Genomic DNA, 18,101 nt, shown 5'->3' on the forward strand with positions numbered 1-18,101 from the left:
AACAGAAATCAAACACCCGTATCACCAGTGGGAGAGAGTAATTGCCTCCTTAAACATAATAATTGCTCATTTGCTCACATCACCTCAGCAGCCAAACGCTCTTAGAATTTGACATCAGTCTTAACCTTTGCAGAACTGCTTTAATTGAGATGTTTTCGAGCTTGGCCTGCTCGTTGCAGGTCCTGCCACAGCATCTCTACCGGGTTCAAATCAGCTCTGCATAGAAGAGGGTGCCAAGATTGTCCCACAGCGACGGGGAAAAAAGCGTCATGTTTATCGTTCTGCTAGAAATCCAACAGTAACTTTGTACACCAGAGCCCATTTGTATTTCTTTTCAATGAACCCTCAAGTTAAAAAAAACAAACAAAAAAAACAAAAAAACAAGTTCAGTTCTTAATTTATTTTTTATTTTTAATAAAAAGCCCAAATCACACAACTCACCATAACGTGACAAAACATAATACACTGATAAATCTGAGGCGACAATGCCACCGCAGATCAGTGTGTCCAGCGCGTCACTGACCTCAGGGCGGGCAGGATGTCGTCCAGACGGTTCACCCCTGAAAAGAGGAAACGAAAAGCCGAGGTGAGACTCGTTCCTCACCCCAGTTTCAAACGCAGCCCCTCTGGAGATCTGCGGTAAAATCTTTTCAATGTAATTTTGTAAATTCATGTTCAAGATAAATTGATTAGCGTCTTTTATAAGATAAGTCATTTATCGGTTAAAATTGATGGACAAAGCACATTTGAAATGAATGCTACGAAGTCAAAGAACTCGTGTAAAATCACCGCGGCCATGAAAGTTGCCTAATTTTTATTTGGCTTGCAGCAACAACCGCTCATTTTCTCTCCCTTGTTGCTGCTGCAATCTTTTTAAATCATAGACAAACACAACGGTGAAATAGAAGGATTACACAGTAACGTCTGCATGACTCTGGCCTCTGTAGTTCCCCCCCCCCACGCAGATTGTTACACTTGCCTAAAGTTTGCATCAAGTCCGTGGCCAGAGCGTGGAAAGCTGGAAAGAATTCGTTGTGTTCCTTCACCTTCACAATGATGCTGAAAAATTAAAAAGGCGGAGAGAAGGATCGTTACAGAGCAAAACGTATAGAACCACTGACCATGTAGCACACTTTTAAAAACTTGCAAACACAAACTAAAGTTAATAAGCTGATCAGTCTCTCATTTGGATTAAAAGCCATTTCCCAGGAGAGACTTGAGAAATGATAGTTACACGGGCGATATGAACTGTACAGATAATAAACACGAGTTCAAATCATGAAGCAATGTGAGACTCTTCATTCCAGTGATCAGGTTCAGCTCTGAGAGCTCACCAGTCCTCCAATCTGGTGTCATGATTAGGGCTGAAACCACTGACTGATTTCAGACCGACATCGCAATTTAACACAGGTACTCCTCACTTAACGACCTACACGTTTCACGGCCGTTCTGACATTTCAGTGGACTATATGACAAACTATTAAACTAAAAGGCTGAGCTATTGTGTTACGGACAGCCAACTAAAAAGTACAAACAGTAAAACGTGGATGTGACCATTAACAGATTGAAAAGTAGTATTTGCATTAGGATTTAATGTTTAATTCAGAATCAGGATTTCACTTATAATTAAAAAAAAATAAAATAAATCGACATCAACTTTCAACCTGTGTTGCGGTTGTTCAGTCCATTTTGAATTGAAATTCAACGGTTCAGTTGGGTCTGACGGATGCTACAGTTGTACCTGTCAATGTCTCCCTCTGCCAGCAGGTTGTGGTACTGCAGCCTCGAAGCTTCTCCAGTAGAGGACGACGCGACATGGGCAACTCTGTTCACCACCGCACTTGGAACGGCTCTGTCATCTTGACAAAGAACGTGAGAAACAGCGAGAGATTTGGTACGCTCATCTCATGAATTCTGGAGGAAACTACATAAGGATCACAACAGTGACACCAAAACCATCTTTATACTCCCCCTCCCCCGCCCCCGTGGAATAGGGTTATACAAAAGTCTTATTTTCTATTTATGCTATTCAAAAAGGCATATTTTAAAGAAAGATTGACTTTAACAAAAACGTACTTGAGGTAAGGTTAATGAGTAAATATTGTGGAAAAACAATACTTATTTAGAACAAATGCACTACAGCCATGCTCTACATGATACAGGTTACAGCTGAAAGGCTCAAGTTTGTACAGTCTTCAGTTTTATAGGATTTTTTTTTTTTTAATGTAACTTTATGTTAAACAAATAATGGACAGTCTTGCAAACAACTGGTCAACCATTTTACCGCTCCTCCTATTTGGAAGCGCACGTCTTATGTTAGAGAAGTGTGATGAGTCAGCCCAAACAGCACAGGCGTGAATGCAACCGCAACACACACACACGCACTACATAGGATGTAATGGCCATGCGAGCCGCCCTCCTTCATTGAACGGACGGGACGGGACGCTGAGCTTGAAATCCAACTTACCGAGGCCCAGAATGTCCCGGAGGTTCCTCATGGCGTTGGCCATCTCTCCCAGCTTGGTGTAGACCTCGTTCATGCGCGGGTACACGCCCCTCAGGGAGCGCACGTCAAACAGCTTCTGGAAGTGGGACACCATGGACTCCAGCGTGTGTCGGGTGGGGCTTCGGAGCACCTGACAACAAACGACCAAACACGTTGGACCAACTGCAGAGAACGCTTGACGAGCTGGGGAACTCTTCCCCGTTCTGTTTCCCTCTTGTTCTGAATAATGACTTTCATTGAGAAGAAAAAAGATAATACCATCAAAGACACATTTGAGCGTCGTTAGTATTGTTTTGGTTTTGTAAGAACGGTATTGTAGCATCCTCTACATTGAACATTACACCCAGCATGGAGCTCAATGCCGGTCAAGCCAGATATGAGTTTTCCCAAATTTAACAGACACCAACCTGATGTACTTTTAGGGCAATGAATGAGCAGACAGTTACCCACGAGCACCACATGGACTCGGCCGATGACCCATGAGAACACTGGTCAGTGTTTTGGACTCCTGGGAATGACCGTGAACACTACCTTCTCGTCTTCGATCGAGGTCTCTTCCAGCAGGGTGTCCACCATTAGCATGAGCTCGTCCACCCGGACAGGTTCCCCGGGGCCACGAGTGCTGTGGGAGGGCTGCCAGGGAATCAGTCTCTGGGTCAACTTGCTGAGGGCACCATGCAGGTCCTGCAAAGCAGTAATGTGTGAAACTAAGGTGGTATCATTGTAAAAATAACAAAAAACAAACAAACACGTTGCAGGCTTCTCGCGCCCCCCGCGGGTATATATTGCTGCTCGACTTCCGCCTCTCTCCGCTGCTGAGCACCTCAGAAGGGCACTGTATGGCAGCGCAATGATAGATGTGGTCCTTCCTCAGGAAAACGTGGTTGCCTACGCAACCTAGACGTTCCTTTTTGCCGGAATTTGCGATCTAATACTCCCGGGGCCGTATACCATTGCGCGATAGTATGGTGATCACTCGAGGGGGGGTTCACGTAATGACGTGTGAGTGGAGCTCCCAAGAGCTGCCTGACATATCGTCCTCCACCTCTCCGCCCTGAAGAGGGCCCCAGAGAAGGACACTCCCCTGGTGGAGTCTGTGCATAGGCCCTGAGGAGCCTCTAATGACAGGCTCCTATAGGCCAAGTCTATGGCTTCCACCAGCCAATGAGCCAACCGCTCCTTGGACAGGGGCCAACCCTTTGCTTGGGCACCGAAGCACGCACGCACGCACGCACACACACACACACACACACACACCTGGTTCCACGCGCTGGTTCCAAGTCCTTCGGGCCGAAAGAAGCGTTAGGACGACCACTCTTATCACCTCCACCCACGAAATGTATGCTGGATGTATTGACTGACAATGTCTCACTCGCCTGCCCTTTCCCCGCGGCGAGCACCAGCAGCGAGGCCGCCTTCAGAGAAACTCTTGATGTCTGCGGTATGTAGGGGCTCGAACGGCGGCCATTACAGAGAAGCGGCCCCAAGAAGGGATTAGGCACCACCCCTGATGATGTCATTTGCACCACATGCTCCCTCGTGCTCCCATGCTTGGGGCAAGTATAAACCCAGCTTTACATGTTAGAGTCGCTGTGTGACTAAGTCGTCCACCGTCTGCGCTTTTTAGTAGCCGCCACTCTAGGATGGATACGACATACAGCCACATTTAGTGGACAGAATAACAAGCACCCACGGCGCTCGAGATTATTTCATATTGGAAAAAATGCATTTTAAGCAAGGTCACATACAAACAAAACAAAAAGTTACGTAGATTGTTTTTCAGAGAAGCTCAAAGCCAAATGGTGCCACCGTGGTTAATTCCAAAAAACGGTGAGGTTGAGGTCAGCTCTTTGTATAGTTTGCCCAAAACCCTTCACCTTCAGCATTCCGAGCTGCTTGTTCCATGTCTCCAGCGCAGGGAGAAGTTCGCAGAACTCCACCGGCTCCGAGGCGTCGGGGCCCGGTTTCTGCCTGCGCAGGGGCACCGGAGCCCACGGGGCCATCAGGAGGGACCCCATCTCATTCAGCAGCTGGAAGTCCCAGAAGGGAGTGGAAGGGAGGTTAACAGAAATAAAAGCTCATGTCTTATACAAGCAGTAACCTATAGGAGCCACACACTGAGCTTCAGACAACACGCACACGCGAGATTTGAAAATGCTGCACATCTCAAACTTCTTTCCAATTATTATTATTTTTTTTTTTAAACATTGGATTTTTTTGTGGGTGTATGAGAACGCGTTAAGCCATAACCCAGCTTATACCCTTTTCATGTGCACTACTGTACGACTTTGTGATAAATGATAGATATGTAGGAAATCCAGAAGTTTTGAAACCATTTTCAAATTACCAGAGGTGACACACACACACACACACACACACACACACACACACACACACACACACACACACACACACACACACACACACACACACACACACACACACACACACACACAAACAAAATGAGTCGGACATCTTGTCGAGCAACACTGATCTTACACGCCGGTACTGTGAAGACAACACGGTTTCAGGGACTTGTTGGCTGCACTTCCCCGCGTCCCGAGAGGTCATTTCGGTTCTCTCGCCTCCGCCGGGTGACCTGCAAGATTTCCAGACAAGGAATATTAAAGTAGAGCAGCGCGCCTCCAACTGGACAGAAACCACGCCTACTTTGGGCTAGGTGTCCTTAGCGCAAGACTCATGGAGTTGAATAACTCTGTCTTAATCCCTGCGTTGCTTTCTCTCTGCATGACGCCTCAATCCTACTCAAAAACAAATCACCTTTCACTTCATCTCCTGTGTCCGTCAAGTATCATAGTTGCAGTACTGTGTGGGTATGGGAGAGGTCCAAAAAAAAAAACAAAAAAACAACTTTGACCAAAGAGTACCATGTACAGTGTGGGCTTTTTGTCAACATGGTAGAGGAATGGGAAGGAATGTAAACAAACCACCTGCTTGACCCTAAACTGACATGGATTTAAAATGAAGCAGCAAACAAACCAGTTTAAAAAAATATATATACAAAAAAATTAAACAAAAAAAAAAAAAAAAGGATAAAATGCCAATCGGAGTGTTTGTTTGAAAATGTCTCCCGATTCCTCAAAAGCCTGCCTCTCCTACCGTGAGGTGTTCTGCTTGATCCTGTCCATGCGGCGGAGCTGGTGTTTGTAGGTCTTCAGCTCCTTCACTGTAGGCCTGTGGAAAGGAAAGGCAGTCCCCAGTTTAAGAAGAAAAGCTATATTTGCAAAGTAAGCGTAAAAGCAGCCTTTAGATACCTTTTTTTTTTTTTTGGGATGAAACGATGGGCATTTTCTTAAAAAATAAAATACACAACAACCTGAAAATTAGATTTGATGGCGGATCACCAGACCTCCACTCTCGGTATATTCTTTCCTACCGATGCTTTTTAATACAGCTGATGAGTAAGCGCACAAGGAGGCGTGTGTTGCTGGATGCTATGGCGTAGACGTTGAGTTGGGTGAACTTGAGGAGGTATGCGTGTCCTTCCGTCGGTGGACCGTTGCTGTTCTGGTGACTTAATCGAATAATGCATGTCCTCATTTTTATTTTTGTACATTTTGTACACTGCAGTCACATATTGACACTTATTAAAAAGGTATAAATTCAAATAATGGATAAAATGTCGAATCACACAATCAAATCATTGAATTTAGTCGAGATACATAGACGACACCGAACTCCCTCATCAGTTCCCTACAGAGTATAGGGAGGTAGAGTGGACTACAGAGAGACCCAAGTCCCTCTCCTCTGGAGGAACAGATATTTTGCAGGCTTTTGGAATAAATGCTTTTTGGGGATAATCTGTTATTTCCCAGCACAGGGATTTGATGTTCGTCTGTGACACCCTCATGGATTTTTCTCAGTAATCATATCAACACAAAAATATATTTGTCAAAATATTGATGGACACTTTTTTTTTTTTTTTTAATCATCATCTCCACCACATTTTTACAACAACCTTGTGAGATTGGAGCGATTTTTACACGCGCGTAACACACAAATACAGACCTCATCTCCAACTCCTGTTTGAGCTTCTGCACCTTGCTCTTCAGTTCCTCCTCCTGCGCTTTGCTCTTATTCAGCTGCTCCCGGTACGACTGAAGAGAAGCACCTTTCAGAACACGCTGCGGTCTGAAACACGGACGACCGTTTAAAAACATTTGAACCGGAGGTGGTTGGGTTTACCTTCAAGGCGCCTTTGAGGGGGAGAGCTGTGTTGTTGGACGCCCTCTTACCGCTCAGTGGCAGAGCGTTCTCTCCAGATGCTTCCAGGTTTTCTTTGAGGGATCTCGGGGAACAGGGATTTAGGTTCAAAGGAGGGTAATTCTTGACAGATTCACATGAAACATGGAAAGAAAGACAAACAACACAGGTGCCTCTCTTTGTCTCTCACCTTCCATTCTACAACATCCCATCATGGCTGAATTAAAGTGAAGCAGTGATCCAACACTTGTCTGACAAAACATGCAAATCTGTAAATAATCGATCTCCTAGGCACACTGCAGCCTCACGTACCGTCAAGTCTATTTTGAAGAGGTTGATAAAAAAAATGAAGTGGAAAAACAAATTGATCCGTCTAATCAATTGTTTCTGAGTGCCGTGAGCAAAATTGGGAGGGAAATCCAGCGCAGGAGCTTGGATCGACCTGTAAAGTTAAGCGTCACCACCTCAAAATGCCTCAAATTGTTGCAATTGCTGGAGACCCCCTGTGGGGTCTGGCATTCCAAGTTGGGAATCACTGGTCGAACGTGACACTCGCTAGTGTGTAAAATAATAGTGGACAACAAGAAATTCCCCAGTCTCTTGTCCGAGGATGATCTACTCTATTATTTTATTTTTCTCTGGTACAATAAGTACAAGATGACCCATTCCTCAACCCTTGACTTGTTGCTCATTTCCATTGCGGATGTCATTCCACAAACCAGATCAAATTTGTCCTCTACTGCCCCCTGGTGGAGTCGATGTATTACTTCCACTGGAACATAGCAACAACCAGACCATGCGCTTGCGGTGTGTGTTGCACGCTAAGTTAAATGCTCTCTTTCCACAGCTTCTATTCTTTATGCGGTCAGGGAATTAACTGACTTAAATTCTATATCAATAATCAGTAAACATGGAAAAATCATACCTCATTTCATCGCGCATCTCAGCCATTTGTGACTCATAGAAGTCTATCACGTCCAGCACTCTGAGAGCCAAAAAAAGGACAATGGAAAAAAAGTGACATCACTGTGGTACCAAATAAAGTTTTCAGGATGGAGGGAGGGCGCTCGTGAAAAAAAAAAAAAAAAAAAAAAAAAAGGTAAAAGCAATAGAAGTCCCATGAGTCTCATTTAGATTGTTTTAAGCTAGTTTTTGCAGTTGACCCTGGGGAGTTGCCGTCTCTCCCTCTCACGGGAATTCTCCTGGGTTTACAAATTAAAAATAGTTTATTTTCCCCCGCGTGAAGATTGTGTAAAGCCCACAGGTGTAGTCTTACTGCAGGTCCACAGGAGAGTCTGGGCGAGCCGATCTCTGGTGGATCTGTTGGAAAGTCCGGGTCTGCCGGGCAACGCGCGTCTCCTCTTCCCGGACTGCGAAACACAGTTTTTTCTGGAGCTGCTCGGCCGCCTCGCTCTCCTGAGACAGCTTCAGCTCCAGAGACGCACAGCGGCTCTACAAGACATTCAGAAAACAAAAAGAATCGTACACTGAAGGGCGCCTGGCGAGGCTCTGCTGCGCTAAGTAGAAGGTGGGAATCACCAGGTGACTCATGATACATTTCCCACAATAACAATGGTATAAGGCTATGTTACGATAGACTAGCGCTCCCTCTAGTGGTTGCAGGTCACGGCAGGCGTGTGTGTGTGTGTGTGTGTATCTAGCCTGCAGGTCTTTTGGGGGAAAAGAAAAAAGAAATGGTATCATGATACAGGCGATTCTGTGATGCACAATATATTGCATCAAAGTCATCGACAATTCATCACAATATCTGTGTGAATGTAGAAGTAAAAATATGCTAAATAGTTTTTAAACAGGAATTGATCATGTACTTTATTTATACAGCCTTAAACTGTGTTTGATAAATGACAAATCGATGTGTATAGCCAATGTAACGCAATATATTGCGCCTGGTCCAAACCATTAACCCAAAGGTCTGAGCCCATCGAAATAACGGTGAACAACATTCTCTTTGTATGGATTATTTATTTAAACAACTTTTAAAGCGCAAAATCGCATGTTATAAGCAGACTTGGTGCATACCTGCTGCTGTGAGCTTTGACATAATTAGAACAACGCACCAGGCAGTCCCATTGCGATTGATTTGGTCACAGTGCGATTGCTGCGTTCACTAACGCCCAAACTCACCGATCCAGGGCGGGTGAATGCTACAGGAATTGGAACAAATGCTCCAAATGAACTAGATGTGAATGCACCCTTAAACATCTACGTCCAGAAGGAAAGTGTTCCCGTCAAAGTCACGACACCACCACGCGCCTCCCTCAGGATCTCCCGTCCCGCCGTGGCTCTGGACATACCCGTGCATCCTCCTGGACTTGGTGATGCTGGGCGGCGTTTGCCAGGAAGCGGTCCTCCAGGTCCTGCACCTTGGCCTTCAAGCCTCCCAGCAAGCCCTCCAGCTCGGCCGCCCGCTGGGAGTGGTGGGCCGCCTGGCCCAATAGCTCCTGTGACTTGTCTCTGGAAGGAAAAAAACACAGCTAACGTTTATTTTTTTGTTTGTTAGTTCGTTCCAAAAGGGGGATAGGCCGTCTGAACGACAGAGACGAGGAAGCTCCAGAAATGACTAGACTACAGCTCCCACTAGGGTGGCATGTCCTGCTGTTCTCGTTTGTGCTATTGTGGCTTTTTGCTGCAAACCAAATTCCCCCTCAATGTACAAAACAGACCTGAAGTGTGCTTGCCACAGCATGCAGGCAGTCACGATCACATTGGTCATTGTGTTTCTTTAAAATAAACCAAAATATGAGTCACTTTTCAACTCATTGGTATTTCCCTCTGTACAGATGCAAAACGGTATTCAGAGAAAAGCAGGACTGTATTGAAAACATTACATGCTGGTGAACCCCAAAATCCCAGACAGTGTTGACATCTACATGGTCAATAGCTAATAATGTAATATGTAATGTATATAGTTCAATTTCATGGACAAAAGTAACAATCCCAGCGCTACAATGTTTATTCTCAGTGAAGTGAACTTTATTGCACGTAAGCCTTTGTTAATGTTCACCTTGACATGTCTCGGAGAAAACGGTAAATAAATTACGATTTCATACAAGCAAGCAGGCTTCTATTTATTTTTTTATTTATTTTATGGAAGATATAATGGGCTGGGAGATATACAGAAATAACTGGACGCCAACTAAACTCAAACAAAAACAGAAGTGCAGAGCGACACAAAGTTACCCAGGTTGTCACGTTTCATAAAGGTGTAGTTGTATTGTCTTACACAGCGGGTGGTGGAGCCCCACAGACAGCTGTGAAGGACATTTGGGGACTGTCGCTAATACGCAATGTTAAGACAGCTGGGCTGCGGGGAAGGACAGGTGGTCGGCGAAACGCAGCTCCTGCATTATTGAATGCGGGATGTGTGTGTGTGTGTGTGTGTGTGTGTGTGTGTGTGTGTGTGTGTGTGTGTGTGTGTGTGTGTGTGTGTGTGTGTGTGTGTGTGCGCGCGCACGGGGGGGGGGGCTCAGATCCATTTTCCAATAAAAGGACTTTTGGATTTGACCATTTGGGGTAGCGATCAACATGCAATAAATTACTTTTGTTTGGGATAATATCTCATGCGTTTGTCTGTGGTAAAACATGAAAAAAAAAATTGTTTTGTGTCTCTTGTGGCTCTTCTCCGATTACGTCAATTACAATTACGTAATAAATGCCCGATTGCAATTATCGGAGCCGGTTGCAATCATTGTAAATATCGTTAAGATTCTACAATCAATTTGGATGTCCATCCAAATTGATTGGAAGGAAATCCCAAGCTCATGTTGGAAATGCTGTGGCAGCAACGTTGCAACAAGTACAACACAGATTTGGTGTATTATGATACCGGCTTAAAATGAACAAAAAAGACAAATAATAGTTCATCGCAATCATTTGTTTGAAGACGACTCGTGAACTAAAATGTCTTGATTGTGACCTTTCTTTTGTCCCACACCAGTGTGACGTGTGTGGTGTTTGTATAATATTAAACCAGGTGGGAATTGAGACGAGGGAACTCAAGTACGGCGTTTCTGCAATACCATGAAAAATCCGTATTTAAAGATTTCAAGTCGACCAGTCCAGGTTCCACACACACACACACACACACACACACACACACACACACACACACACACACACACACACACACACACACACACACACACACACACACACACACACACACACACACACACACACACACACACACACACACGAGACTGCTTTACTTGTGCAGGGCGTTGGAGTGGAGCAGCTCCTGAATGAGGGCCTCTCTCCGGTCCGAATCCGCCAGCATCGTCCGCAGCGACGCCCGGACCTCCCACGCCGCCTTCTTGTCCAGCAGGACCAGGTCTGAGGGCGTGGCGAGGAAGAAACACAAGTCGCGGTACTCCAGCATGCAACTACTATCCATATACGATTAGTATATCTATCAGTATTTTACTAAAAAACTAAAAGTTGCCTCCCCTTGCACATAATAACATATATACGCTGTCAAATTTTTGTGAATAACAGACAAAAATAAAATAAAATTTACTTTTCACTTCTGCTTTCACGTTCTTTCTTTGATTCCTACATTTAATCTTTACAAACAACTTTTCAAATGAAACGCGACCAATCCACCGCTTCAGTCCCCGTTCTCCCCGGTGCCTAAACGTTCTCAGTCTATTGGATTCGGAGGCTTGACACAGAACGAGTGTTTACAACCGCTTCGTCAAGATGCGCGCGACCTGGCGTCTCTACCTGAGAGGTTTTTATTCTCCACGGGATCGGCAAAGTGCACCGGTTTGAAGCCGTGGTTCTGGAGGAGATTGTTCACGCCGTCCCACTCCGCCTGCTCCTGCTGCAAACACGGGCGAAAAGAGGAATCGAGAAATCATTTCAAATGCCGGGCTGCGCGTAACCTTCGGAGAGATCCAGAGCGGCGCCCTTTGACCAGAGGAAAAAAAAAAAAAATTGATCATAAAAGAAAAGGAGAAAGAGAAGAAGTGAGCTCTGTGGAGAAACTCGAGATTTGACGTCTACCTGAAACTGTCTGTAGGTCCAGAGATAAACATACGTCTTGTCTCTCGGCTGCAAGACACAACTTTGCCCCTCGCCATCCATGTTCCGTCCCCAAAGTCCTACGCTATCGAGTGGACGGACGTCAGCGAACGGTCACAGTGACTGCGGCAGGATCCTTTTCCTAAAGTGTGTGTTGTCCACCACAGGTAGGGTGTCCCGAGCCCCCAACCAGCGAACTATCAGGTTACCAAAGCCTCATCAGCGCGCGCGTTCTCATGGCTGGCGCGCACACACACACACACACACACACACACACACACACACACACACACACACACACACACACACACACACACACACACACACACACACACACACACACACACACACACACACACACACACACACACACACGATGCTGACATCATCCTCGTCCATTTTTGTCTTTAACACAGTGACGTAATGCTGAACCGTTCCTAAGCTCAGTAATCACATTACAGTTACTAAACCAAACAATGATGTCGTTACTTGCGTGTTCTACATCTAATCTAACGATGAAGAATTTAATCTGTCTATCTGCAACGTATGTCCTTCGATTATCTAGACGACGGGTCATCCGATCTACTTCACACTTGGCGGGGGTATTGCTGGGGACTCGAGGACGTGCAGTGTCAAACTCGGTGCAGTTTCGACACCTGACACGTGTCATATTGATAAAAGTTCAGTAAACAACTATTCACAAGGGGGCGGGGCTTCAGGGCTCTGCGACTGAGTCACAAAGAGTGTCTTTCCCCGGTGTATGACTTTAACCTGCAGTTTCATCTTCCATTGTGGAACACAGGACGGAATCATTGACATTTTGTTGAAGTGTGCAAATTCAAATGTCTTAGAAAGCCTTGAATCTTAACCGGACATGCACTAGTCTAAAGGAAGGAATCTCTGCATGTTTGTCCTTAGATCTCGACATCCGATCTGCTGGGGACCTGAGGATGTGCGGTGTTGAATTTGCTGCGACTCGGACACGCGACACGTGTAATGTTAATAAACTTTGAATAAACGAGTGAACAGCAAGCTGGGCAGCTCTGTGCAGCAGCAGGGCAGGGTTTCACGGCTCTGCGACTGAGTCACTAACGTCCTCAGTGCGGCCCCGTTCTGAACGGCCATGTTTTCAACGGGCACTGCGCTGGTCTGGATGATGAGGGGACACAACATAAATCCGCAAACGTGCCTTTTCAGCACACGCTTGCGCAACAATCGCTCCACCTCCCGTGTTACTTGTCTTGCAGGATGGGGATTTGTGCTGACATGTGGGCATATGTAAGGTTTAACGTTTGTGGCGGACAAGGGGGGCGTGATTAAGCCACGTCTGCAAGCATCAGGGATGGCCTGGCTCCATGGCGGCGCAGCTGGAAGGGAGTTTGCCTGATCAGCCTCTTAAGAGCTGATTGGTCGGATATGTTATATGTCGGATATATATGTTGGGACCGGGAAAAACAGACTGATCATTTATTTTATCTTACGGTTTTGCCGGCTGAGCCTTATTATTATTTATAATAATAATACAATTAATTTTAATTTAATGAAAAAGACGAAAGCATTCTGGCAGTGGAGTTCCAACATGGCTTCTTCTTCTTTCGTATATCATCAGATGGCCAACTCAGTGTCATATAGCCACGCACTTGTCTCCAGTCCTAGGTCAAAAAGGCCAGCTTCTGAGGGTGGGCTGTATAGGGGGCAGCTGGTGATTATGTGCTCAGCAGTCTGTTCAGGTTCGCCACACTCGCATGACGCACTGTCGGATAGGCCCCACTTCTTTAGAGAGGACTTGAAGCGCCCGACGCCAGTACGCAGGCGGTTCAGCGAGGTCCATAGGTGGCGTGGCATGTCTTCTCCTTTTACACCTCCTCCTGGGTCCCGGATGTATCGTTGGATGCGGGAGGACGCAGCTGACTCCCACGATTGTCTCCAGGATGCTGCCAGCCAGGCGTCCTTGGACAAGTCGTCAGGGATCGACTGTAGCATCTCTTGTGCTGCCTTGTTGTAGGGATGGCGAGACTTGAGCCTGCATGGTGGTGCCGGTGTTGTTGTGGCTTTGTGTAGGATGTGCCAGTCGTTCTTCTGGGCTTTCCTTGCCAGGGCGAGGGTAGCTGCTTCCCGTCGGAGACTGGGTGGGGCGATACCAGCTAGGACTGGCAGGTAGGACACAGGGGTGGGTTTCAGACAACCAGTTACTATCCGGAGGGCGCTGTTGATGACAGTATCCACCTTGTTCGCATGTGGACTTCTGCTCCAGGCAGGGGCACAGTATTCCGCTACGGGTAGGACCAGGGCTTGCGTGGATATGCGTAGGGTCTGGGGGGAAGCTCCCCAAGTCGAGCCTGCAAGGCGGCGGATGAGCGAGACCCTTGCGGTTGTCTTGGCCTTCACTTCATCCAGGTGCTGCTTGTAGGACAGCGTCCGGTCCAAGCATACGCCGAGGTACTTGGGGGCTTGCTGGAACTCCAGGCGGATGTTGCCAACATGCACGTCCAGTTCCCTTCTTGCCTCCCGGTTGTAGAGGTGGTAAGCTGCAGACATTGTTTTGCCCATGCTGAGCTGAAGGTGCCACTTCTGGAGGTAGTCTGCCAGGATGCCCATGTCTCGGTTGAGGCCTTCTTCCATAGTGTTCCATGTTGGGCATCGAAGCATGATGGCCAGGTCGTCCGCATAGCCGTACTTCTTGGATGTTGTGTCTGGCAGGTCGTGAATATAGATGTTAAATAACATTGGTGAGAGGACAGAGCCTTGCGGGACACCGTTCTTCAGCCTTCTGAGCCTGCTGGTCTGGCCATCGCTGGTTTGTAGGATGAAGCTATGGTTAGATAGCATCTCCATAATAAATCTCACCATGTGCCGGTCCGGGATTGTTCTCAACAGTTTCAGGTGTAGTCCACGGTGCCACACGGTGTCATAAGCGGCTGTCAGGTCCAGGAATACTACTCCAGCTTTCTCATTATCTTGGAAGCTGTCCTCGATGTCCTGGGTGAGTAGCGTTACCTGGTCCACCGTTGACCTGCCTCTGCGGAAGCCGGCTTGTTCCGGTGGGAGTTGAGGGTCCACCACTGGCTCAATGCGGCTGTGGATCAGCCTCTCCAGAATCTTGTACGGGACACAGAGCAGGGATATGGGCCTGTAGGACTTCGGGTCTTCGGCGGGTTTGTTCGGCTTTGGCAAGGCTATGATGGAAGCACGGCGCCAGGTCTTCGAGAGCTTGGACCTCCGGAAGCATGATGAGAAGAATGTGCGTAGCCATTGAGATGTTCTTTCACTTTGGTGCATGACAAACTCTGGGTGGATATTGTCTCGACCTGGTGATTTGCCCAGCTTCAGTTTTTTTAATTGCTGCCTTTAGCTCGGCTGCTGTGAAGTCTCCTGAGAGATTAGCATCAGCGCTGGCTGCTCTGGAGAGGGATGATACCTCACACGATGTCAGTCGTGCGAAGTTTTTGTCCGCATCAGTGAAGCGACCATTTTTCAGGAGCTGGGAAGCAATAGCATCTGCAGTCACTGGACACCTACGAGGTGTTGTTTTTCTCCCTGAGAGCAAGTTGATGGTCTGTCACGCCTTCCGGCTGGAGTGGGTGAAGTCGATGGATTCCGCTACTTCCGTCCACCTAGCCCTTCGGGTGTCATCCAGCTTCTGCAGTAGGGTTGTTGCTGTTGCGTCCGTTTCTTCTCTGGTGATCGCCTGCTGGTGTTGGCGCAACAGGCAGGGTTTTACTACTACCACCACTAATAATAAATAATAATAATAAGGCTTGCTGGCAAAACCGGAAGACAAAATAAAAAGGAATGATCAGAGTCTGTTTTTCCCGGTCGCAATCTGGTCCACAGGCGTTTCTGCGTCCTTCCATGATCCCCACTGGAAAATACAGTACAAACATCTATGAAAACTCTCCCAGCCGGGTTCGACCCATCAGCCCCGAAGAGGCTGATCAGGCACACCCCGTACAGCTGCGCCACTATGGAGCCAGGCCAGCCCTGACGCTTGCAGACGTGGTTTTACCACGCCCCCTCATCTGCCACATTATATTGGTAACTGGCAATTACGTGACAATGCATCTCAGGCCATGTTACGGAGTGACGCAAAAACAATGTAACGAGTAGTGTAACAAATTATTTTCTACAGGAAGTAAATAAGTAAAGTAACACATTACTTAATTTTTTGAGTAACGACCCCAAAACTGGTCACTAAACCTACCTGAATTTTTTTGTCATTTAATCAATAAAAATAAAAGAAAAAACTATGTAATTTTAGGCTCTCTCAATTGAAAATTTACACCTTAATTTGCCAATTTTACACAATACTTTATTGGGTTAAATACAGAGGCATTACAGCTGAACACATCAGAAAAATAATTATAAAAATAGGCGTCTCATTATAATCTAGTCCAGATTAGACTACTACTACTAAGTAATGCGTTTTGGTTTTTTTTTAGACCAGGCATTAAGTGGTTTGGTGTAGGAAAGAAAGAAAACAACAACAACAGACAAACAGTAAGAACGACCTTTTTCCTGTTTTCACAAATAGAAACAAGGTTTCACAAATCCGAACTAGGGTTTGAAGTCATGTTCAAAGTACAATAACACAAACCATTCACCGTGTGTTTTATTTAAGCTCAACCAAACAAAAGTTGTCCATCAGACACAGTACGTTACTGAAAACGCCAAGGATTTTGAACGCACCATGAAGTCACACGCCGCAATATACAATAAACCAGTAATTATCTGTGTCACTGTCAACAGTCGAAAATGTAAAAGCAGAACATTGTGCATGTATGCATACATATTCTGTAGGAGTACTGCATGTACACAGGGCTATCGGCAAAATGGATATGAACAGTAAAACATACAGCATATTCAATGATAAAGGATGCAACTCCAAAGGGAAAGAAATTTCAATTTTTTTTTCTTAAGACTGAAAGTGTGTGTGTGCGCTTATACATACACACACACACACACACACTTATTTATATATATATATATATATATATATATATATATATATATATACATACACATACATATATATATACACACACACACACATATATATATACACACATATATATACAGAGAGAGAGAGAGAGAGAGAGAGAGAGAGAGAGAGAGAGAGAGAGAGATAACTATTATTTTAGCATATAATGAGTGTCAAATGTATATTCGACCCATTTGTACTTTTCTTCAATGCGTACAGGTACTCCTCACTTAATGACCTATCTGTGTGACGACCATTTGGACTTATGACCAACTCTCTGACAAGCTTGTATTGGGCTCTGCGTACAATAAATATCGTGCTGTTTCAGCGTCAAGCATCTCATCTCATACCCTTTATATACTATATATACACACTATATATACACTATATACACTGTAAACATCTCATCACCGTTCTCAGTCTCGTTCCCGCAGTCTATCAGTATTCACTACACTAGCGTCCGCAATGAGCCCTACCGTGAAATAACACGGGTCCTCACTTATCGACCAATTCGCTTAACGACCTGGTCCTAGTAACGGAAGTGAGGAGAACCTGTATACGTGAAGTGGCTATTTTTTATTTTTTACTCTTTTTTTATTGACTTCACGTGGTGATTTGAAGCACGTCTTGAGTGTACTAGTCCCTCATACGCCAAGTGTCGTGTAAGTGCACGTTTTAAAAAGTTCATTGAAATACTAACCTAAATGATGCTGTACTTTAGCATACTTGACCTGTGTTATTGCTTTAAGTACACACTTAAATGTACTTTTTTTTGCCCCCCCCCCCACCACCACATACAAAACTATTCTATTTACACAGCTACGTTTGATTTGCACTTACATCCTCCATGGCTCAGAGCTACCGGCGAACAAACTTGAAGCCGCAGTCCCACTGGGAATCCACGTCCTCCGCGCACAGCAGCGGGGCCTCCAACAAGGAGCGGATCGACGCGAATCCCCTTCAACAACAGCCGAGGGACAAACCAACGTCGTTGGAACCGACCGACATAAAAAAAAAAAAAAAATAAAAAAGGCGAGGCGCTCCAGACCGGGCTCCTGGTTGCCCCCCGCGAACGTCCCCGTCGACGGCGACTCGGCGCCGCCGCGTTTACTTCCGCCTTTCGCACGACGGCGCCGCCGACGTCACGCGGCGCGGCGCAATCGCAGGGGCGGCTCCCGGCGACCGGACGCCCTGATTGGCCGGCGCGACGTTTGGTGCCCCGGCGCTGCGTTCCGTCGAAAACAACGGAACTCGGAAGATGTGCGATCTACCCGCGGGGGGAGCACGACGTTCGAAGTTGGAACCCTAACCCGAATTGATCTGCCGCCACCGCAACCGGGCGGCGTGCAC

At 46.2% G+C, this 18,101-nt stretch overlaps 1 protein-coding gene across 1 annotated transcript; it reads right to left on the reverse strand.

Annotated features, from left to right (window-relative positions):
* Positions 1 to 385: 385 nt before the first annotated feature.
* On the reverse strand, positions 386 to 17,867 carry cep70 (centrosomal protein 70). Its single transcript, XM_080020668.1, has 16 exons — positions 17,592 to 17,867; positions 11,474 to 11,573; positions 10,960 to 11,083; positions 9,046 to 9,205; positions 8,007 to 8,182; positions 7,656 to 7,715; positions 6,713 to 6,815; positions 6,536 to 6,624; positions 5,627 to 5,701; positions 5,006 to 5,105; positions 4,384 to 4,536; positions 3,038 to 3,190; positions 2,468 to 2,636; positions 1,742 to 1,859; positions 980 to 1,059; positions 386 to 560 (listed from the first exon to the last, which is right to left on the reverse strand). The coding sequence occupies exons 1-16, from the start codon at positions 17,598 to 17,600 to the stop codon at positions 499 to 501; spliced, it is 1,731 nt and encodes a 576-aa protein (XP_079876794.1). The 5' UTR covers positions 17,601 to 17,867; the 3' UTR covers positions 386 to 498.
* Positions 17,868 to 18,101: the final 234 nt, after the last annotated feature.

Source organism: Zeus faber, assembly GCF_960531495.2.
Source record: "Zeus faber genome assembly, chromosome: 2".
NCBI lineage: Eukaryota > Metazoa > Chordata > Actinopteri > Zeiformes > Zeidae > Zeus > Zeus faber.